The sequence below is a fragment of the Gavia stellata genome, chromosome 3, assembly GCF_030936135.1.
Source record: "Gavia stellata isolate bGavSte3 chromosome 3, bGavSte3.hap2, whole genome shotgun sequence".
Taxonomy (NCBI): domain Eukaryota; kingdom Metazoa; phylum Chordata; class Aves; order Gaviiformes; family Gaviidae; genus Gavia; species Gavia stellata.
The window spans coordinates 64,544,918-64,569,820 of record NC_082596.1 but is presented as its reverse complement, the minus strand read 5'-3'; the positions used below and the strand labels follow the sequence as shown (position 1 = coordinate 64,569,820).

Below are 24,903 nucleotides of genomic sequence, written 5' to 3'. Positions count from 1 at the left end.
TAGTACAGCTGGATATCCTTTATCTCAGTCCATGACAGGCAATTACATAAAAATTCCCATAACAAAACACTGAAAATCTAGAGGTAGCGTTTTTCTTCACTTCTCTATCTATGTGGAAAAACCACAATACCTCTTTTGCTATGCCTTTTTATCAGAATATGAACTTTTTGTTTAGCAGGTTTTTTTGTATTTCTTATGTCACAGGCCAATGTCTTAGATTACAGAAAAGCATATAGGAACCAGAAAACTTATTTTCATGTACCCTTACTTTCCCACGGTGCCTTTCCTTGTTAAGGTTACAGAGATTAGGATAGTTTGTTTGTTTTCATGTTGATACCTGTGGAGGAACTGGCTGGGCAAGTAGATTCCCGCAACAAAAACCTACCTGAGGAGCACACACAACTTATGCAGGTAATTTAGCACAAGAAAATGGGGACTGGAAATAATAGCATAATAAAATGGACCCACTTTTCCTGTCACATTTAGAGAAGTACAGATATTTACATCAGCCGTAGTTTCTCCACTTGCAATAAGTCTACCTGATCATTCACTGTTGGGGTAAAAGAAAAGTTTTATTAATAAAAAGTCTTGCTAGCAGCAACACATACCTCCATTTCCAAAGCAGTACTTATATGAAGAGCTCATATAGAAGAATCTAACTCTAGAACATTATGGATTTAAGGAGTCCAAACTGTCCACTTAGTACCTTGTGAGTGATTTCAGCTGAATATAAAGGTATCAGATGTCAGATCCTTCACTGGTGTGCAGCCTTCCCAGCCACATGTAAACACACCTTCTATCTACCTAGACTTGCTTTTTCTTAGCTGGGAAGTGAGGAGATATTAGAAAGATAATGCAACTCACATCTGAGGCTTTAAGTGAATCCTGCAAGCAAAGGGAAAAGAGTCGGTTTTTTCCTCGTAAATAGTGAGTTTTCAAAGACCCACATTTCAAGCAAAAAAGTGTCAGCCTGAAGTAGTGTGTCTGATTCCTTTTGAATTATCCCAGCATGGTGTCATCTTATCTGAAGATTTCATTCATCCCTGTGACTAGTAATTGGGCCTTAAATCAGCTAACAGATTTAGTGGGATCAAGCTCTCAAATTCAGAGTGCTATGGAAACATACAGAGAGATTTTGATCTTTAAACTGAAAGACAAATGGATGTTATCCGGTGACATGTGCCACTAAGTACTGAAATAAGGGGTTTAGAGAGTGGGCTTTTTGGCATTTAGTGTGGTCCTTTGTTAATAGTAAGCTGTAAGTCACTCTCTGCTCCTGCCAATCTTGAAAACTCTGAATATTGATAAACCCATGAAAAATGAGTGACAGACCAAACTTATAAATTTATGCATCATTTGTCAATATACCCGTTTTAGCAGAAGTAACCAATTCTCCCAAACTGCAGACTACAAGAAAGGTTTTTATACCATTTTACTGTTTGTTAGTTTTGAGTTGTAAAATAGCTTAGTAGGTTTAAAGGACTCAGGTTGACACATTAATTTCCATCAATACAGATAAAACAGTATTTGGAACAGATTAATTACAATCTGTATTTTTGCATTATAATCTTACACAAATGTGTAAAATTAAGATTTACTGTATCGCTCTTTTATAAAGCAAACAAGTTTCTGAACATTGCACAGTTTGAAATCACCATATGCTTTACTATTGATTTAGATCCAAACTTAAAGCAGGCTCTCAGATTCATAGGCTGCTTTGTCATTTTATCACCCCAAATTCTTACATTCCATAATTAAAAAAGATCAATAAACAGGGGATCACAATGTTAATTACATTTGATGGACACAAACTCTAGTCATCCAAATTCAAAAGCAAACAGGTGCCTATATCTAAGTTTATGAAGAGATTACTGTGCATTTCCAGATATATGAGCCTCACTTCTGTATTGATGTCTATGAATTTAAGTGGATGAAAAGACTGTTCTGTAGCAGACTGTGTGCTATTAAAAAAATAACGATTTCCTATTTCAATGCCCGTCTTAATTTTAGTGCTAAGTCAAATTCTTTTCAGAATCTTTCTTCTACATCCTTAAGGACTGCTGGTCTGTTAGTGGCAGGGATTGTGTCATTAAAACTGTCTTCCATATAAGTCAAATTATTGGAAGGAGCTAGAGAAGCATTTATTACTGAGGTACTCTCAGCTCCCTCTAATGAGGTCGGAGAAGCTGAACTTGTTTTACATTTGGAACAGATAACGCTACTCAGCTGTTACTGAGCATGGCTTCAAGGTGACTGCTGTGTCCCAGTAAATCTGTGTCATATTTGCACATAGATAGATGTGGAAATACAACACATTAAGAAAATTGAATCTATCATCATCTTAAATATTAATATTTTATGTTGATGACTCAATTACCTGTCATAACCTATAGGAACACTTTCACAAAGCAGGCAGTGTAATACAGCATAGTTTTCTATTAATCTAATACTCGGTAAATCTGGTGCTCCTGTTTTCCATGAAAAAACCTCAGATGCATTTGCTACTTTTTAGTGTATTTCTATTTTAAACTAATCAATGCATGAACTTATCTGCAGTTAAAGTCAACATTTTATTCTCCCATTTCTCAAATGCCTTCTTCAAAACTCCTATTAACTTTAAAAACTAAGGACTTATGAACTCGTCTCAAGGTATTTAAATTCCATCTATGAGTGTCAGACTACTCCAAGCAAAGCTTCCACAAATTACATGCAGCTCTACAAACTTACAGAAGCTCATAACCAGCCAAATTCCATTAAATATAATTTCCAGATCAGTGCAAAGGAAACATTAGCAGACTAAAGCCCAGAAGCTACTAAACTCTGACTGTCCCATACTCTAGAAACATGTATTTATACCTTTCTCATGAAGCCTTCTACTTTATTTCTGAAACTTGCTGTCTACCTGTCTTTCTTCCCAGCCTCTCCACACTCAAGTTATCTTTATTCACATCTCTTGGTATTGAAATTCTGTTGCCAGAAAACAGAATTGGTAATCAACTTGTGCCTGAACTCATGATGCAGTCTTGATTTGTACTTCTGAATCCATCTAGTCAGAATTACAACTGCCTTAAAATAATCACAAGCAGCCTCCTTGTACAAAGGTTTAAGATATGGCTGACAACACATTAGAGGATATTTCTGAAATACAAACAAGATTCAAAGCTGTGCAGAAATAAGTCTTTTACTTTCTTTTTATTAATTGTTTGACAAATGATTCCTGAAAATGATGACAGTCTATACTGTATTTTGAACTTATATTGTGTTCTTACAGCTTTGAACTTGAGTCCTCCAGCTAAGCATTCAACACATACAATACCTGAAGAGATTCACCTGGAAACATTTGAGTGTCTTTTGTCTGATGCCTTAACTTCTGGCATTTTCGCAAATTAAAAAGTATGTTCCAGCGGACTTGCAGAAATAGCTGCTCTTTTGCCAGAATTTTTACAGGTTGCTATTCACTCAAATAGTAAAGAGGTTAGTGGAGAGGAATTTGGAAACAGAAAGTTACTTTCTCCCACTCCATTTAGTGTTATTATACTGTTGTGCCGACTTCCCAAAACTGAGAACTATTGCAGTGGCAACTAGAGAGTAAAGTTGAAATTCAAGGTGATTGCCTGTTAGCATTTTCCACGTTAGCATTAGAAGAACTACAGTCTTAATACAAAAAGTAGAAGAGACTCAGTCCAGGCAACATATAACTATCACATTAGAAAGTGAAAGCCTGGTCATATTTCTGGGAAACTCTATGGATCCCCCTTGCAGGGTTAGCTCCCCTAATGTGAATGATTGGAAAAAACAGCAGGAGAGAGGAGCAGAAAGAGCAGCAGCAGTCAAGAATATGGGAGACAAAGGCCAGATATTCTGTACTCTGCATGTACTATTAAGAAGTCCATCAAAAGAAACAGAATTTTTGCATTTGAAAGGTTTCTAATGATACGCCAATACACAACTGATAATGGAAGGTGTCAATCCATTACTAATACAGCAAGATAGTCTGAAAAATAACACCTTAAAGGCATTTTCATAAACAAATATTATACAGCATTCTAGCTTGCAAAAGTCTTTTGCAGCTATTCTACTACTTTAACACTTCAGTTTAGTTATATCGTTGCTTTCCAAGTTGCTGCAAGTCTAAGGAGGAGTTTAATAGGTTTTCTTGAAATTAAGCAGCAGCATCTCAGAATCCTCCCTACTAGCATTTAAAACACTCCAACAGGAGACAGCATTTATTCTGAACTCTCTAGCCTTGACTCCACTATTCACTACATGGACGTTAAATCCATTAAGTAGTTCAGAAACATGAAATTTAGTTTCATCTTACTTCTTAGCAGCTATCTTGAAATTCAGGAATTGGCTGCAATTTTGCATATATTAACAGCTCAGATTTGCAATTGCGTTTACTTACTCTGTCCAAAAGAGCAAGAAAATAGTCTTCTAAAGATTCACCTTTGCATCAAGACATTTAGCATTTTTTAATATGTTTTTATTTGTATATATAGACAGTAACAGCAGCCTCCAAAGGATCCTTCCTTAAATGCTATTCATACACATTGCTTATGAACACTTAAACTTTATTAAGGCTAGTCTTTCAGTACAGACCAGTGGATTGTGATGGACAACTGTAAGGCACATGTATTCACAAGGAACAGCTAACACAAGAGATGTCTCTACACAAAGACTTTCTTGAGTATCTAATAACTGAACACATTTCACTTTCAAATAATATGGGCACTTGGTACTGTGGGTCAGATTTGTTGTTATAGATTATAACTACTAGTTACTCTTAAAGTTATCTTGGTGGAGCTAGCTTTTTTTGTGAAGAGACCACACAGCCTGAGGATGCAACAGGTCTCACAATTCAAATGCACTGCATACAGGATGGCTGCTTTTCCAAAGGAGAGCATAACACAATAACAGTGACAAAAGCAGCTGCTCAACTGTATTTGTTGTATCATTTTCCAGCTTAAAGGGCAGAAATAAGAGGCCCATAGGCTGTCTCCATGATTAAGAACATAAGCCTGCCCAGACAGGAGGACAGTGCATACCAATGTGTCAGCATCAGCTGGCACATTTCATTGGCATGCATTTTTAGTCCTCAAGAAATCTCAGAATTGCTAAGGATATGCAAAATTAATAGAAATATGAGTATTTAAAAGTACTAGAAAAACATGTCTTAGCATTCAGGGTTTGTCACAACCTAACATCATGATGTAGAATGGTATGATCAAGCTAGCAAGGGACTAGAATCAAAATTATCCACTACTAAGCTTTCCTGTGTAGCCTAAGCAGATTCTCTGAAGAGTGATTTAAATCCCCTGTATAACTTCAGTAATTATCAGGAAGGTGATTTACTCAGTTGGCTCCTCATGATGTAAAAGCATATTTAACACATGGATCTCTTCTATTTTAGTTTGAGTTCACCTGACACTGAAAAAATTGTAATGTTTTTAAGCTAGTACTTTAACAGAATGAACAAACTCGCATACTCTATCTAGATTAGGTCTATGTTATCACATTGCTTCAAGGTCAAGATCAAAGCTGAAGTTCTTGAAGTTAAGACAGTATTATGTAACCTTATGGAAAAGTAAGTTTTGATTTAGTTAGTACATCCAAACTCATTACACTAAACCAAAGTCTGTTTTGCAAGTAAAAAAGCAGTTTCAAATTAGGAAACATTGTGCTTAATAAGCCTAAAATGGATTGCCACATAGTTGAAAATCAGGACTGTGTTTTTAATATGCATGCTATTCTTTCCAAGTACAGCAAAAATAAAGAAAAGTGACATTTTAAAAGGCAGTTAGGACTTACTCATTTAGAGATAATAGCTTTTAATAACTCCAGCTACTCTTTTAAGTGCATATTCCATACCAAGATGCATTGTCATGGATTTTGCTAGAACACCAGAAATCTGGTGAGCAACAAGGTGTTACAAGCCAGAAATCTGCATTCTCAATTTTGCAGGAATCAGCTATTATCCCACATTAGGAAACAGGACAGAAGAATGTGTTTTGCTTTTGCAGCATACAGATAATCCTTTTTTTTCCAGCTGTCTATTTGTGAAGTCACCTTTCCTTCTGCAAGTAATCCTCCCAGGTCCCCAGAATTAGTTTCCAGGAAACTGCTGCTGCTGAGTTAAGTTACTTAAGCAAGGGAAAAATAGCTGAGTGAGGATATACAAACCTTCTCACCACCTTAAATAAAACTGCATCTTTCAAATAAAGCAGAGTTGGTCAGTTTCATCAAGCCTGAGTGGAAGGGAATCTGGACAAGAAAAGCAAAATTGTATTGGGGTTTGGGGGCACAGAGGAGGTACAAAGGTGATCCAACTACTTTTGCTTTAGTATTTAAAGTTTAGCATACTTAGACATAACTTAGCTAAACAGAAGCTTGCAAAAAAGAAATCTCACCAATTTAAAGCCACATGCCATTTCCATCAACTGGCAGTAAGCTGAGCTCCTACCTGGTTTACCCCTAAGAGGCAAGTGGTGGACAAGTAAAAAAAACCATCTCAAAGCAATAGTCTAAGCAGTAAGTCTAAGTTAAGCAGGCATGTGTTGGTACCCCCGATAGGCCCAGCCAAGATTCAGACACTTATCAGATTTGAGAAGTTCATAACCACATTCCATTTGATTGCCTGGCTTATGCTTGCTCATAGAGCTGGCACATCCTTACTCAGGAAAATTGGAGACTGTAGCTGTGCACATTTGTAAAGCTGTTCCAGGCATAACTCCACCCCAGGCAGGCTATGGTGACTGTAGGCAAAGATCATGAGGAAGAAACTGCAAAACCAGCCGGAACATTTTTCCAGTGCTTACCATCACATAGGAGTTACTTAGCACAGTAAAGATACACGGCAGCTACCTAGGCTAACCAAAGCTATCTGAAACATCTGCAGTCTTGCCCTCCTCCTGGCAGTCCTTCCCCCTAACCAGAGATTGGTTTGGCAGTTAAGTCAGTTCACTTAGGAGTCTTAATGAGCATCAGTTGACAGATATTAATTATACAAGCTTTCATGTTATATATTAACTGGAGTGGCCAAGCCTTTTAGTAAACTGTAACAGGTAAAAAAATGATGCTGTGAAGTTGTGTGGAAAATGCCAAGCAGCCTTTGTACACCCAGCAGATGGTGCTGTGAGGTTCTGTGCTTCACCAGTGCAGTTTGGTTTTCATGCTTAGCTTCATGCTTAGCTCACACTTTATGTCATGTCAGACACTTCTGTATTGTATGATAGTGCTGTTATTCAAGCAACTTGGGCTAAGCAAACTCTTCATACTATGCACAAGCCTTCTAAGATGTAGCAAACCAGACCTCTGCAACAGATACTAGTTTTCTAGAAAAGTCTTCAAGGAGTCAGGTCTGAAGCAGATAGGCTACAGAAATACACTGACACCACAAGTCCTTTTTGCCTGTGCTCTTCATTCAGGCCAAGTAGTACTGCTTTTGCGGTCACCTTAGGCAGGGACAAGGGAGGTTACAGCTAAAGCAAGCTCTACTGTAACAAGGTAGCAAATACTGATGATTTCCAACTTTAAAATTATGCATCTAAACAAATATGAAATCCCATTAACTCTCAAAGGGCCCATTACTTTAGTGATTTACTCCTGCATGCTTAAACAGGCCCCTGAATTTTGCTCAGGCCAAAGTCCCTTTAATCTCCCTTTCACAGGGTTGTGACACTCACCCCATGCCAAAATATTTCTGCTGTCTATCCAACAGCCTCTTCACAGCCTCTTCTACAAACCTCTTAACACACTTTCTTCTGTTTTGGGCATCCTTCACAACTCTGCCATACTGTACTTACTCAGGAAGTGTAGGATCTGATGCAGTGTCTTCAGTGCAGAACTTGAGACAAGTGATTCTCAAGAAAATAGTTACAAATGAAACAGGACAACTACAGACATGCTCACCTTCTGAACATAGTCCATGACATTACCAGCTTTTCTCCTGCCCAAATAAGCTTTTTCTTTACATTATGAGAAACTGGCATTACCTCAGTCCAGGAACTAGATTTTTTTAAGTTTTGATCCTTTTCAAATTGATAGGCAGAAAATAAGCAATATAAACTCACCAACAGCCAGGGAATTGTCTTTTCATGTAACTTACCCCATTTAGAGAAGTCTGAGGTGTCAATTCAGTAACTGAGGAAGCTGCTTTATCACACTGACTGCTAGGACTAGTTATCCTGCTTTATCACACTGACTGCTAGGACTAGTTATCCTGCTTTATCACACTGACTGCTAGGACTAGTTATCCTGTATAACTAATTGATCTCAGTATACAAATGACCTTCAAATATTCAGGCATGCCAGTCTTGTCCTGTGTAGACTGCATGTTGTATCAGAGTAGTTCCACTGTCACTGAAAGGTGAGAACCTAGCAGCCCACTACCCCATGTTTGTACAGATGCTTGGTGCTACCAAGTACTGACACAGGCATATGACATGGGTCTCAGCCCGTGCCCCAGATGCAAGTGCAAAGTTTAATGGCACCAGATTACCTCCAGCCATCAACTTCCATGGCAAATCAAACAGAACAAAACAAACAAGGCAGAGAAGCTTTAGAAGCTTCACAGTGAGAACAGAAGCCTCCTCCCTGCCCCAATAGCTATCCACTATTAAGACTCCAGATCAAGCAACAGTGAAAACCAAATAGACAACATTCCTGCCTTCTGCCCCCCAAGGGAGGAAGCATCACATACTGTTCACCCATTTGTCAGGCTGCAAGACTACAGGACTGCACCATGCTCTCAGACACTTCTCAAAGCAAAGCATCATCACTTGAAATACTTACCTAGCTTAGCCTGCTAGTGCTGGTCAGGGAATTCAAAAACAGTCAGCCAAATCCAGTTCAGATTAGCACACATTTAAGAGGGCTTGGTTTTTGACATACCAGAAGTGTTGGAGTTGAATGTTTCCCAATGACAGCTTGAAGTTGGATGTCAGTCAGTAATTGTAATGAGTGATGCTCTTCTCTCCCCACTTACACCTACAAATTCCACCCACTCCCTTACAGTAGCATCAGTTGTGCTACAATGTGATGACCTGACATACAGAGCCAAAATGGAACATTTTCTGACCTTGTTTTCTCGAAGAGCAGGATTTAGCAACACCTGCTTCAAGTCAACAAGCTGTTATGGAGACAGAGCCCTGGGAATCCAAGTTTTTATTCCTTAGAAGTACAGTCTGTGTAGCCATGTTGCTCATCTGCCACTGTAGCCATAGAGGAGTTCCTCCCAAGTTACCTGAAGTTGCTTTCCCTCCCAAGTCATTATTTAATCCTCAGAGACCAAGAGCCAGACTAGAGCATGATTAATTTATTGTTCTCTTTCGGGAACACAAAGGCAGCTTTACAAAAAGATGGCCAGTAGTCATTACCACAGTGAATTTTGTTATAACCTAATTCACTGTAAACTGAAACCTGCAGACAGGTATAAACTGTAAGAGACAAACTGCTCTTCCAAACCACTCAGCAAGATAGATGCCTCACTACAGCTTGAACACATTCCAGTATAGCCCCATAATCTGTCACTTTGACTACTTCCAAGACATATCCAGGAATAAGAACATTAAACTTGGCTGGCAGTTCCACAACTGATGTGGCTGCTTCAACAGTTGCGTAAACTGTTCATCTACTTTTCCTGTAAAGCAGGAGGAATACAGCAAACCACAACTTCAAAGTGATACAGAGGGGAAAAAGATGCAGTTGAGGACTGCTGGCCAGATAAGGAATAGTCTGTGTCATTTGAAGTAAGCATTTAAAGAAATAATTTTGGTATACAGTGTTCTTTGTCAAGTGGAACTGCATGCTTCCCTCTCCCCCACCAAAGCAGTGGAGTGTTGGTGGAAAAGGGGAGCTATGTAAGACTTCATAATTGATGACATTTTATAAGAAAATTCAGGCTTCTGATCCATAAGCCCAAAGGTAAGGTGTCTAACTTAGTCCTTCAGCTGGGAGACTTCATAGAGGTATGCACCAAGCATCTTCACCCCCTGGATGTAGTTGTACCTGGAAAGAAAATAGCTTGCATTAACATTGCCTTAGTTTCAGCTGTATTTCTAGTAGCTGTGCTTTTTGCACTATCAGTCCTATGCACGCAACAGACACTACAGGCATTACTGTTGCAGGCAACAGGCACCATTCCCAGGCTCCCTGCATCTCCCCTGGCAAGACAGAAATGCCACCCTTGGGGTACAGGGTAGCCAAGCTTGGAAACCAAAGTATAAAAACTGTTTCTGCTTTCAAGTGTATAAAACCAGAAGCAGTAATGAGATCAAGATTCAGCTACAGACTAGTTACCCAACCAGTCATTCTCTGCTAGGGAGAAACAGCACTGTGCCTTCCAGAGAATTAAAGAAATGCAAGAGCTCAATTCTTCTTGGTCCTTTCCATAATACATGCCAAGACCCACAGTACAACTCAGCTTGGAACACTGACAAATATTCTCTTACCTATTTAGCTTCTCGTTTTGAGAGTGGGCACCATCATCTGCAGCTCCAACAGGAAGCAGCATGACATTCTTGCCTGTTGCTTCTTGAAAAGTAAGGGTAACAGGAATGCTTCCTCCCTCCCTTGTCAGGTCTGGTTCAACTCCAAAAACTGGAACAAAGTGATACTCTAGTCAATTTGGAATTGTATTTGTTTTTCCAACACAGATCCTTACCACTGCTTAAGCAATCAAGTACCAGCCACTTCTGTACCATGTGCTGGCCAAATCTTGCTGTTTTAATCAGCCAGACTGCAAGAGGTTAGAGGATTGTGGCATTTGCCCCCCAGATGTAGTGCTGGAGTCCTGGGACTTTCAGAGTTCAGTTACACAACTAACACTTCATCTGAAAGCCTGTTTGTACTCCAACACAGAAGTTATATTTGCTCTAGTTGCCCTATGCAGTCTAGTCGCCCCAGCATAACTGATTAAAAAGGATGCTAGGATGACTAAACTTCAAGGGCTTTGGCTAAACTAGTGATGTGAACTACTGACAGTCTCATCCTTATGCAAAAGCAACACCATACCAATGGACTCCTTCCAATATAGTAGCAATGAGCTTGACATCAAGCTTCTTCCCTTCCTGTACCTCAGACTTGAGTTTAAGGATTGCATACAACATGCTCCCTTACTTAGTGAGCCAAACTTATGTAATAAGTGCAGAACACTGCAAACATGCCCTCCTCAGTATTTCTTGAGGTGCTGGAACAAGAGCTCTTTATTCCTCCCAAAGCTAAGTGGAAAACCAACTGACCTGTCTTCATGGCACTCCTACCAGCCATGTAGTGGGGATGGTTGAAGTCTGACACCCAGGGTTTTCCACCATGGCCTAAGTATACTCTGAATTTGTTGGGACTCTGCAGCTCTGCAAACTTTTTGCTCACGTAGTCTTCAACCTATAAGAAAGATTGAACAGTCTTATCTACTGTTAGCATTTGTATGAACACTGATAAAGACAATACACTAAAAGCATCTTAGAGACTTGCAGGTCACTACTACTGTGCAGCAATACTTTTCATATTTTATATTATTCCTAGGTACCTCTGCTCTGAAGCCAGAATATCTCCTTTAGGCAAGTTAACAGTATACTGTAGAACAGTTAGCCAGTATGTCAAACTCTTATGCTTTTGAATATGTACTTCTGGTAATCCAATTGCCCTACAATTAAATTAGCATTTACACTCCTGAGCCCTTTCAAGTTAATTGAGAGAAATTGAATAGCCAGGTCACAACAGTCCAGTGGGGGACCATATTGCAATTCCCTAAATTATCTGAGTTGAGGTGCAGAACAGGCAAGATGGTAGCAAAGTAGACAAATGGAACTGCTTTAGAAACCAGAAATACTCTTTCCCCAGGCACAGAGAACAGGGGAAGTTTAGAGACACTAGCTGGTTTGAGACTATCAATCCATCTCAACATACATGCTTTGTGACTTCTTCAGGAGTCATGTTTGGCACAAGCCTGATTGAGAACTTGCCAATCACTTTCCTAGGAATCACAGTCTTGGCTCCAGAGGCTGAGAAGGCTCCTTCAATTCCATGGAGAGACAAGGAAGGGTATCTCCACCTATGCATAAGGATATTTCTCTGAAGAAGCAAAGGGAAAGATGCAAGGTTACATAAAGTTTGACAGAGTTCCCCAAAGTAATAATTTCTTCAATCTAATAAAGACTGTGAAAGAAACAGTGCTTTCTCCCATGGAGAAATGCAGCTCACTCAAGACCACTCAGTTATAAACAGAAGCTGTTACTCCCATTAAGCACACCTTTTGATACAACAGCTGGGTTTTCAGCATCTTAAGATTCAGTAGCTCTAGTTTGGTTTTCTCCTAGTTCTAAGGAACTTAAAGGACATGACCAGCCTGCTTCTGACAAGGACACAAATACCATTTATAAGATGCTCAAGCACAGTGTTTGTAGGGAGTATATTGGAAGCTCTAGTCTCCACTGCCTCAAGTCAGGCAGGTGCCTTCATCACTGAGTCACATGCTTATGAAGATCACAAGTTTTCTAAAAGCCTCACCACTGTGCAGACTGAGGCATACAGTGTGCTCCTGCCATTTATATCATTGCATTAAACTGACTGAACTCTAGGTTCATTAAAGTGAGCCAGCCCTATTGCCTACCATTACTAGGCTGTTTCAGATACTTTTGCATTTCCTCCTTGCTGCCTTGGACACAGCTGTTCAGTACACTGGATACTGTGAATTCAACATACTTGTGTCCTGTATAGACAGCTACAGTATCTCAAACCTGAACTTCACTGAAGAGATTCAGGAGACTTAGAAATTGTGGGCTTTAACGTTAAGTTTGTTTTGTTCCAGGTACAACCTGCCTCTAATCTTCTCTCAAAGAGAGTTTAACTATCACTGTTCATATCTTTCAAACACATTGTTTCTCACCTGGAGATTACAGCCTTCTCTCCCATATGCCTCCTTAGCCCTAAGACCCTTCTTGCATGCATGCAGCTTAGTTAGAACTCCCTCGGTAAGTGAAACTAGGATTTCAGTCTAGCTAAGACTGAACAGCTTTAGTTCAGTATCATATATGAAGAGCATCTTGCCAGCTATATTTCATCCATTACTTCAAAGGACAAGGCCAAACAAGGAAGCCTGTGGGCTCTCAGTTGATATAAACCTGAGCATTAAGACAAGGTTGAGGATATAAATTGTTACTTATACCTATGAGTTGAGTCTGAAGTCTCCTCCTGACAGTACTAGGACAGAAGACAGACCTGCACATGTAAACTTGTCTTTTACAACACTTGTTTCTGCCTTTTATGATAGATGTATTTACATCTAGGGTGTAATACTTTAAAATTAGTAATACTGATACCTTGCAAGATTCAATGCAGTTAAAAGCATTTATTTGGAGAGCTCCCAGGATCAAGATCTGAGAATTTCAGACATGAGTTTATTGAACTTGAGCCTGTTCAAAGATTTGGACAGCTGCCTAGTTCATGGCTACAAAACAGTCCTTGCTTGCCAGGTCTACGAAGACATTCAGTATGTCAACCTTAAGCTCATGACAGCTAGAGATCAAGCTGTTTTCTCACCTTTGAGAAGTCATGTCTAGAGCAACTACTTTATTTTGATAATCTACTGAACTTCCCACAGATATAGGAAATCAGATGCTTTGTGTAGATGTCATATCTGACCTCCAGAAAAGTGCTAACAGTTCTTATCTAGGATTAAAAGAACAGCACTGGATAAAGTTCTGTACAAGTTTGAAATGCTACTTATACATAGACTTAGGAGCAAACTTAAAGTTGCCTAGACCGCTTGACTTAAACATGGGATAACCTAGACTAAGTTTCCAAGCACCTAACACTTTGCAGAGGAATTGCTAGTGTTAAGTATACAGTCTACTGTACAGTAGGTTAAATTATCCTCAAGGCAGTCTCACCATTTTAAAGACAACAGATGAATTCTCTGCCTCCTAAGTTACTTGGTAACTGCACAAGTATCCACAGTAGCTGGTTTCTGTCCTCTACTAATATAGGTAGCTTGAACTAACATAAGTAATCAGGGTAGAGAAGTACAGTATACCTTTGTATCATGCAATAGTTTTGTTGCTCCTACATCTTTTGCATATTCTTTCAGGTCAAAATCAATCTTCTCATATAGTGCCAGCTCCTCATCAGTAACAGGTGCCACTGCTTCATTAACACCTGGGATGAGGATTTTCCCTTTCTTGTCTATAAGAGAACCTGTAAACAAGCACCTAATATCAGGATTCAACCAAAAGAAACAAGATGTCATTGCTGTGAACACTTTCCATGGGAAACAGAAGTCTTTGCCTTCTGAAATTCTGTAAATGTGAAAATCTGACCTTTACCTCCCAGAGCCCGTTCCACTAAGCATGGAAGGCACTTATGGAGTTTGCAGCTAATTAAAATGTGCACTTCCTTGCAATTGTATTTAATTCTACTGCTACATGTTTGGCTGGCTGTTCGAAGGCAGGATTCCCAAGGAGTTCAATATAGCATCTGTAGAAGAGTTTGCAGAAAAGCGCTGATTTAATTAACATACAAGTTTGCAGCAAGATTTTAAGGGAAGCTAAATTAGATAGAAAACTTCCTGGCAAGACTTTCACCATATTTCTGTATCTAAGGCAGCAGCCTGTTTTATGCATACCTGGCAAGCATCTTTTCATTGGTTATTGCTTTGCTAGCATAAGTAGCCCTTAGGAAACCCCCCTCACTGCAAACAAACTTATGCTTTAATGGCTCTTACTCATTTAGATGCATTCAGTGAAACCTGCTTTTTCTTACCCATTAGAGTAATGAGATCTGTCATGGCCTCATGTACTGAACCACCATAAACTCCAGAGTGAAGGTCTTTGTCACTGCATTCCACCTGGTTTGAAGTGCATTAAGATTCAAGTTAATTTTGGCATGAAAACACTGTCAAATGCACAGACTTTTACCCTAGCTTTTTGCTGCACGTATTTTGAGAATGCATCTGGTTTTGAAACCAGACCACTCAGTTGTAGTACATTAAAGCAGATATGCCTTTTATTGCTCTGTGGAGTACAAGCCCTTAGTGTTGACTGTCCCAACCGTGGGAACTTCAGTGGTGACATCTCTTCCTGCACTCAAGGAAATACCTGGCTGAAGATATCTATGTCATAAGATAATCCTCCAGTGAAAGTGCTGGCTTATCTTGCTTCACACATCTGAAAGCTATCCCTCCCACCCAAGTATCATATAGGATAGTAAAAGGAAGATAGTTAGACAATTAGTACAAACTGTTTACTTAAGTAGTCAGTTTCACCTTTTCTGAAGAAAAGGTATTGGTATAGAAGAGTTTGAGCTACCACTCTTCTCCAGTAGAAAATTCAGCTTGATACTAGTTTTGCAGTGTATTTCAGCACTTACCTCTATGAAGTAGTAGCAGATACCCCTCAAGCCATAGGTGATACAAGGCTTCTTCTTGCCTAGCCAGTAGTTGTCAGAAATGCAGACATAATCCACATCTTTGAAGAACGTGTCTCGCTGAGCAAAAATCAGTTCATCAAGGCCTTCAGATCCCGATTCTTCCATACCCTCTAGGCAGAACTTAACATTTACTGGAAACTCCTTTGAAAATAAAAACAACAGATTAAAGATGTTAAAATGCTAGACTTCTTCAGAGATCAGTAATTTTCATCTGTCATGTATAAAGCAGAAAAATGGACATGGGTAGATTAGTTCCATGACAGTGGAACTTGTTAATTATACACAAAGTATTACAAAGTTTGGACTGCGCTTATGTTGAGGGCACTTACACCACCCTTCATTTGATGGAATTCAAACTCTTCAAAAAAGTTTTAACTAAGCTCTAGAACAACTTGTTCCCAATCCTCTTAACTGTGGGAGCGCAGCAAACATCTGTTGCCAGTGGTAAGTCACAGGGCTAGGAAAACTAACATTAACCATGGAAACTGCATGCCACAGTAGGAGAGTCAGAGCTACCCTGTCTATCCAGCCTACCATATTCTATGCCTAGACAGCACTTGAGAACTGCTAATTCTTCTCACACATAATAGCAACTTGTCTTGCAAGATAAAGCAGACATCCTGAGCTATTTCTAATTGCACTTTTTCTTGAACAGAAACAGTAACACTAAACTGGGAGCTTTGCTAAGTTAACCTCTTCTTAGAGCTCAGTGGCAGTAAGACATTAAGCTTTGCTAAAGGCCAAGCTAATTTGACATCCTTACATGAAGGTGATCATATTTGATTATTCCTCCTGCTCCAGATGCTTGCATATGTATTTTCCTTGCGTTAAAGCAAAAAAGTTTCAAGTGCAATTTAAGCATCTACAAGACTAACTTGTCAGCAAGTCAACTCAACCCTACTGGGACATCAGGGAATTTACAGGACCTCCAATCAGCTGAATAAGCAGGCTTTCCTCACAAAGGTTTGTGGCTTGGATAACATTTATTGCTAGACTCAGCTGTATGTAAAATAGCAGGGTACATTTTGGGCACACACCTGGTTAGTTTGTTGATAAGCCTCCAAGGCATTCAGCCAGGCAAGCACTGGACCTTTGTCATCTGTTGATCCTCGCCCATACAGCTTTCCTGTAGAAACAAGATACAAATTAACCACCATGGAGAAAAATTAGGATGAAGCTTCAGTCATCTGTTGCCTGCAAGAGAAAACATCCTTTTAGATAAGCTGTTTAGCCCTGCTTATATTAACATTCATTTCTGATGTAGCAGTTTTACATCCCACTTCATACACTCATACAAATGGGAGAGGTACAGGTCTGCAATAGTTCTCCCACTTACAGAGCTACCGCACCTCTTCCCCCAGCTGCTCACTGGATAGGAGTTGAACACAAGCCTGGAAAAGATGTAACTCTGCCTTGGGCTAAGTTGTTCCCATATCCTTCACAATTGTATCATTTCCTACAGACACAGCAGTAAGGGTATAAGAGGTAGCTTGTTTCTTTTAACAGAAACCTATCCAGTATTAGCTTCAATTCAATAATTCTTTGTTTTAAGAGTAAGACTTCAGTAGCTAGTGACCAATCACTCCTCTGGATTCTCCAGATAAATGCCAATGTCCCCAGAAAGGGTTTTAGTCAAAGACAAGTTTTACAGGCTACAGAGAAGTCCCAGGAAATGTAGCACATGGAATCACAGTAAAGGCAGACATTGCTGTAACTCAGAGCTGTGACTACAACCCCTAAACACTAGGTGTAACCACAATGACAGAACAGGCCAGACAGCTTCCAAGGTAAGGAGCCATTGGTAAATATGCCTCCTACACTGCCAGGCTGCACCGAGATAAGTCACAGCCTGAGACAAGTCTGGCTCTTGCTATCAGATGAGATAATTCAACTCAGTAACTTGGACTCTGCTGCCTATGACCAAGTGCTCAGGTAGAAATACTAGTTATCACAGATACTTTTCTTGACAATGATTAACACTTATGCAACAAGAATGGTTAATGTCCTTCTATTCATACGACCTTTGACATTCAACACTGAGCAAATGAAACAAGGAAGAGGCTGTTAGTGGCACCACCTTTAAATAGAAAAGAAAGTTTTAGTCTCTTGGCTACTGGCAATGCATTGCTTCAACAAGAGTTACCGCACAATTTCTTCATCCCCATTTATAGGAGAGGGACACTTGTCTGGGCACTAGCTCTGTAAAACACAACTTCTGCAGTACTCATTGTAGCACACTATGCAGGCACAAGGCAACCCAGAAAGGCTGCTGTACCACCCCTGTCTCCAGGCTTTTAAAGAAGCTGTGTTGAGTGTTTGTCCCCTGTAGTGGTGTAAAATCCCTGCAGTCTGACATGACCTTACAGGTGGCAAGTTGTGAACAGCACAATAAACTAGTTCTAGAAAGCTTTTGGCAACAATTTGTTACCATGGAATGCAGCAGTTAAGACTTTGCTGTAGCTACGAGGAAGATAACAGGCAAGTACAGTCTAGACTATCAGAAAAGGCAACAAGCCCTGAGAGCAGCTGAGATTTTGCAGCTCTACTTGTTTAACTTCCCCCCCCTGCATCTTTTATCTCCACAGTATTAAACACCCATGTCTGTTCTTACTCTCCTTCGCCCTTTCAATCAAGGGTACAACTTTAGAACTGCTGAGAAATGCCACACTTGTCAAAGAAGTGTTCATCAGTTTGTGAAGTCCACAGCTCTTACCTTCTCTTTCTACCAGAGTGAAGGGCTCGCTATCCCAGCCATCCTCTAGTGCTGCTGGCTGAACATCCAGGTGACCATAGACACACACTGTCTTTTTGTGTGGATCTGAGCCAAGTGTTCCCAGAACAATTGGTGGTAGAGGGATCTCTGATCCATCAGGCAGCTAGAAACAGGAGGCAAGAAGTTTTATGCAAATGTAGAATGTCAGAGTGGCATATTTTTATCAGATGAATGAACTACTTCAACATTAGGGAGGTTATGAGATTAGGGGCATAGACAGCTAAACAAAACTAAACCACTTAAACTGATTGCCAGAAGCAGTACGCCAATGAAGGCACAACAGCACCATGCCAGTAAAAGTTTCTTGACTATTACTGGGACTTGTCAGAGTGTTCCAAGCCACTCAGAACTGTCAGCTTTAAGCTAACAATCCTACATCAGATTTTAGCAGAGCAAGCTGTCTGCATGCCAAACTGCCATATCTAACGCTGACCTAAGCATAGTGATAAACTCCATTCAATATTGCATTCCGCACTGTTTGTCACTGCACTTTCATCCTGTCCATAGTATAGTTCTCTAGACAAAAATTTCCTGACAGTGGTATCACTGAGTATAACACGTGCCTACACCCAAATAAGATCAGCGTAACAGCTGTATTTCTCTATACCAGCCTACACTGTTAAGGAAAGGGCAGGGTAGTGCTGATGAACCTGGTTCAAGAGTTCAGCTTAGCTCAGTCCCATAAGCAATTATCACATGCTAATATCAGTCAGCATGTATTTCCTTTCCAGTGAGCCAACACATACTCCTAGACACTGTTCAGCAGATCAAGACCAGCTTTGACTTTTTGCTCATATGAGCTCCAAGGTTACATGGTCCTTGGCCAACTGCAGCTCTAAGTGATTAAAGCATTATTGCAAGAATTTACACGTACAGTAATCAGTACACAGTACAAACTGCTGTGCAGCAGTAAACTAAGATCAGACAAGTTCACCAGTGGCTTTACATTGTCCTTCATTGATACAGCAGCAATGTACATAATACACTGACTTTCATATTAAGTATAGACAAAACTAGTAAATACTAAAGTTAAACTCTTTCAGCTGGATTAAAGTTAAAATAGAAATGTTACTTGTAATAAATTCTAAAATCAGTTCTTGCCCCCAAAAAGTTACACTGATGAAAGGAACAAGTTCAACTCTGAATTAATTGAAACACTTTTGATGGGATTTTAGGATGTAGGTAGTAGCAGAGCTAGAATTATCCTACAGATTCCCTCCCAAGAGGGTACATGAAGTCAGCTGCTTCCCTGCTGGGACCTGTAGAGCTACAAAAAATGTATTCCAGTTGCCAAAAGCAAGAACTGCTCAGAGGGTCCCAATACACACAGATTTCACCCAGCAGTCATTAGCACCAATTACAATGACGATCTAAAATTAACACTCCAGAACAACAGGATTTTCAACACCACTATCCAAATGCTAGTCTAGCAATTTTGGTATTGGTCTTATTCTGTGACATGTAGTGACTAAGCACTTCAAAGGAGGAGCATATCAAGTGTTGGTTCCCTAAGGTGAGACTGATAATCTCATAAGCACATACATTTCTCAGGTAAAGAAAAGCAGTCCAGATAGCTAAAAATAAGGAGGGAACTCATCCTATTAAGGATCCTTCTGTATCTGGTAAGGGAGCAGTGCAATCTTGTCACAACTGTCACGTTTCGGGAAGAGCCTAAAAGTCTTTTGGAATACTTATAGAAACTTCAGTCAATATCTTTACAGCCTATAGGTCTAAGGTCCAACACCAGCCTGCTGTGAAAAATGTCTAACATTTGTTTGCAGCTGCTCTGTTCATGTTCAGTTAGAAAAGTATTTAAAATACATTTAAAACACAGCCCAAAATGTAATACAGCATGCTTAACTGATCATGATCAAGGTTTACTATAAACAAAGGTTTTAATAGGAAGCTCAGACTGTGTGGCAGGAAAGACATTATCCCACACCCCAACAGGCTACTGCCTTTCTAGGCCACTAACCATAAGACCCTTGCATGGTGATCCTGACCAGAAGAACATCAGACATCAAGGCATTAGCAATCTGCGGAGTTAGCCTGAGTACACCCAAGCCTGTGCTGTGCTATGCTGCACACACAGCTTCACCTTCCTGCCTGTATTGTGCTGTGCATATCCTTGGGCTGCAGGATAAACTTAGCCAGTTGACTGTAGCTTGCAGGCAGTTCCCACACAGTACTGGCGATTACACCACCTGCATGTCCTTGTCTTTAGAAGTGCAGCAAGAAGTTCTCATGTGAATATCCCTCTTGTTTGGCAGTGGAATCAAACAGCTTGAATAAATAAAATGAGATAACATTTCCACAAATGGGATCTGCACAGCATACTGCACACTGATTGGATGCCCACTAGATGCTGCACAGTTTGGAGTTCCCAGCATCTGAAGGGACATAAGATTACCTATACTATCCTCTTTCTTTATAGTGGTAGCTCTAATAAACAGCATTTTAAATTATACTTTATGGACTTCAAGTGCCTTTCTTACTGGGATCATAAGAAGCCACCTGGTGCAAAACACCTTGACTTCTAAAGAGACTTTTTCTACTAAGCTGACATGGAGATGCTCACATACCTTTTGTTTCCCAATATCCATAAGCTGGGTTGTGCCTCCCAGTCGCTCAATATCCTTCGCGGCAACCTCCATCATGCGTCTGATTTCAGCCCTCTTCTCCGGCCATGCTGACACACTCTGGATTGCCACCCATTGAGCCAGCCGCTACAAAAAGAAAATTTAAAGGTTTCACTGTACATGAATTATGGCATGGGAGGCACTTTACAAAAACACCACCTTGCAACTCAACTAATTTTGGGGCCGGTCTTGTTTAATATATTTATCGATGATCTGGATGAGGGGATTGAGTGCTCCCTCAGCAAGTTTGCAGATGACACCAAGTTGGGGGGGAGTGTTGATCTGCTGGAGGGTAGGAAGGCTCTGCAGAGGGATCTGGACAGGCTGGATCGATGGGCCCAGGCCAATTGGATGAGGTTCAACAAGGCCAAGTGCCGGGTCCTGCACTTGGGTCACAACCCCATGCAACACTACAGGCTTGGGGACGAGAGGCTGGAAAGCTGCCCTGCAGAAAAGGACCTGGGGGTGTTGATTGACAGCCAGCTGAATATGAGCCAGCAGTGTGCCCAGGTGGCCAAGAAGACCAAAGGCATCATGGCCTGTATCAGAAATAGTGTGGCCAGCAGGAGCAGGGAGGTGATCATTCCCCCTGTACTCAGCACTGGTGAGGCCGCACCTTGAATCCTGTGTTCAGTTTTGGGCCCCTCACTACAAGAAGGACATTGAGGTGCTGGAGCATGTCCAGAGAAGGGCAACGAAGCTGGTGAGGGGTTTGGAGCACAAGTCTTATGAGGTGCAGCTGAGGGAGCTGTGGTTTTTTAGCCTGGAGGAGAGGAGGCTGAGGGGAGACCTTCTTGCTCTCTACAACAACCTGAAAGGGGGTTGCAGAGAGGTGGGTGTTGGTCTCTTCTCCCAAGTGACTAGCGACAGGACAAGAGGACATGGCCTCAAGTTGCACCAGGGGAGGTTCAGGCTGGATATTAGGAAAAATTTCTTTACTGAGAGAGTGGTGAAACACTGGAACAGGCTGCCCAGGGAAGTGGTGGACTCACTCTCACTGGCGGTGTTCAAGGAACATGTGGACGAGGCATTGTGGGACATGGTTTAGTGGGCCTGGTGGTGTTGGGTTGGTAGTTGGACTTGATGATCTTACAGGTTTTTTCCAACCATAGTGATTCTGTGACTTCTGTAATAATGTTTTAGTCAAGCTGAAACTTGAGGCAAATCAGCTCTGTCCTCTGCTAAAGGAGTACTCTAACCATTGATATTACACTCAAAAGCTTTCTAAAACCTCACTTTCCTACAGCTGCCCCTGCAGTGTAGCACAAAGTCTACAGACACAGAAGGTAGGCTTAAGAGTATGACAGCTTGTGCATATTGTGCCTTTCTGGTTGCCATTCTTTAAGAATCCAGAACAGCTAATCTCCTTCAGGCTTCCCAAAGGCTGCCTTAGCTTCCCCCCCCACATGAGATCAGTGAGAACAACTGCCAGAAGTTGAACACTTGGCATAGCTCTTTGCCTGGGATTTTACAGTGCTGTGCCACTGATTCCTTCACAGGCAGAAGGGACTGCAATACAAAGTGCAATTAAATAGCAAGTTAAACAGCAAAGTACAGAAGGTAACCTCTCCCTCTGTCCCTCAGCATGAACAGTTTCATATGAGAAAGCTTTATTCCAGCCTTGTTTATACCGTTCCTCTCCCATCTCAAAAGAGGAGAGACAGTATAAACCTAGTTTGACATTCAGGAGCTTGTGTCAAACTCTACCTCTAAATAAGTCATTGCTTGCACTAGACAGTAATGCAGCATTTCCTAATAAATCTACCATGGAGATTTATGTCTTTCAACAGAAATATGCCTAAACTTAAGAAACAAAGTCTTCTGGCTTGACTCAAACCAGTCACACCTGCTGCCTGCTCCCCGCTCTCCCCAGTTACTTCGCATTACTCTATTACTAGGCTTATTATATAGGTGTAACAACAAGCTTGAAGCTGACCACCTATCAACTTTTAATATCTCATAGCTATCTGTGCTGCAGGACAAAACTCTGAAAGAACTTACCTGAATATAGAGGTCCTGGTGTTCATCGATGTATTTAAAGAGCGTTTCAAGAGCAGACATTTTGACCAGAATACTGTTGCTGAAGATTCTGTGACAGAAAAATAATTTAACCTTCACAGGTTTGAAAAGCAACAGCCAGTAATCAAGCAACACAAAAGACTTTAACCTTTCAACTGCTAATGCCACACACTAACCTGTGTGAATAGAAAACTTGTGTCTACTCCCTCTCATGAAATCACACAGTGAAGTGGCTAAACAAAAGTATATTTAATCTCAACACCACTGTTTCTGCCTCTCCCTCAAAATAACTTTGGAAGTTAAACTAAGCAAGCTTGTCTATAGAGATACCTCAATCAAGTCATACTTCACTTTACTGCAGAATTACAGGCAAAATGTTACACAAGTGAAATCTTCTCTTTGAAGTTGCATTTATTGTAAGAGTTCAACCAATAGTGTGCCATAGGCTTGAACACTAGTAGCTAGGTCCAGAACACACCACACTTACTTTGTGCTCTACAAAGGAGGTTAAAAGGAGGCAGCTTAAGAACTGTGTTTCCTTCAGCTTTGAAGTCCCAACCTGCCACTCAGCCTTCCCAAAGAAGGTCAGAGTGAAGCCACGGGAACAGAAGCCAGCCCCAGCAGGACATGAGCAAGCAGTCAGTGACCAGTTCAGTGCTACACTTCCTTGTTTTGGTTTAGTTTCAAATGAAGTTCATGTAAGAAAATCCAAGACTTCTCCTCAGTTTTCTGCCTTCCTACCAGTCCAAAGTCTGTATTTGAAAGGCATATGTCCACTCAACCAACAAAACCAACAAGCTTAAACTTACTTCTCAAGTTAGAACTAAAGATACAGCACCTCCTCTAAGCCAGGAAAATAATGAGCTTTACAAATACACCTCTGAAATCCAAGTGCCTGGACCATGAGAAAAACACTACTGCCCATGTAATACACTGAACAAGCATGTTCAGCAGCACCAACTACTGTGATTCAGTATTTTGTTCAGTCAGCTTTATGCCAGGTCCTTTAAGCCTTTCTTCCACTTCCACATGGAAGTCACAAGACAAGTATGATAGTTGTAAGACTGTCTTAAGATTTCTTGCACAGCTGACTACTTTACATAGCTGAAACAAATACTTTCAAGCTGCAGATTGTCCCACACAGCATACTGTTATATAAGCACATCCCACCACCCCAAATCTACAAAAGACTTACAGAACGCATTTTCTTTCAAGCAGGGTTGAACTTACACAGATCACCAATCTCTGACGTACAAAAATCCTTTCACTCTCTGGAGATGGCTTCTATTTAATTTACAGCTTCCATCAAATTTAAATTTGGATAATGAGTTTTAAGCACCAACTAGAAAAACCCCAAAACACCAATCAGCTCAAGCATTCTATTCAATAGTCATGAACAGTGAAAATTGAACACCTTCAAAAGGACTATATAGACATAACCAAGTTAAAGAAATGCTTCTCACTGAAGCCTGGTTTCCAGAACGAAGTCACCATCCTCACATGCAGTTAGACCCTAGGCACGGTTCATCTGGAGCTTTTCAGAGAAACCAGCACACAGGCATCAGCCCTCTGCATCTGACCCTCCCTTTCACTCAACCAGTTCCTGTAGCAACATCAGGGCTTTAGCTTCACAGCACAGGCACGAAATGCAACATATTACATGGAGGATGATATTCTGTCCAACACAAACAAGATCTGGACTACTTGCTAAGTCAGGGACTATTTTAAGTATCATCATAAACAGTTAAGTATTCTTGAAAATTAGAGGGGCATTGAATCACTCAAGTCTCACTGCAGAGCTGCAAAAAAATCTGCCCCAGACAGCTTCAAACTTGTAAACACAAATGTAGTTTACTGCACAGCATAAGGCTGGATATTACTTCCCCTCCCCTCTTAAAAACCAGGGCTAGAATTTCCTGTAGATTCCTCAGACTGGAGAACTGAATCCTCCTTACCTGCGTGAAAGAGGCTCCACAGTTCTACCTTTTCACAGCACTGTGAGCTTGCAACATAAGTTGCATTATGAAATAAGGTAACCTAAGGGACTATCAG

General features: G+C 40.6%; 1 protein-coding gene across 2 annotated transcripts; it reads right to left on the bottom strand.

Moving 5' to 3' along the window:
- Window positions 1-9,298: 9,298 nt before the first annotated feature.
- On the bottom strand, window positions 9,299-22,915 carry CNDP2 (carnosine dipeptidase 2). 2 transcript variants are annotated; one of them, XM_009815423.2, is made up of 11 exons: window positions 22,834-22,915; window positions 20,776-20,919; window positions 18,134-18,296; window positions 16,458-16,546; window positions 15,361-15,561; window positions 14,755-14,839; window positions 14,030-14,190; window positions 11,905-12,069; window positions 11,238-11,379; window positions 10,449-10,596; window positions 9,299-10,005 (listed from the first exon to the last, which is right to left on the bottom strand). In XM_009815423.2, the coding sequence occupies exons 1-11, from the start codon at window positions 22,891-22,893 to the stop codon at window positions 9,936-9,938; spliced, it is 1,428 nt and encodes a 475-aa protein (XP_009813725.1). In that variant the 5' UTR covers window positions 22,894-22,915; the 3' UTR covers window positions 9,299-9,935. The 2 variants fall into 2 exon arrangements, with proteins under 2 accessions (XP_009813725.1, XP_009813726.1); XM_009815424.2 differs by lacking the exons at window positions 16,458-16,546; window positions 18,134-18,296.
- Window positions 22,916-24,903: the final 1,988 nt, after the last annotated feature.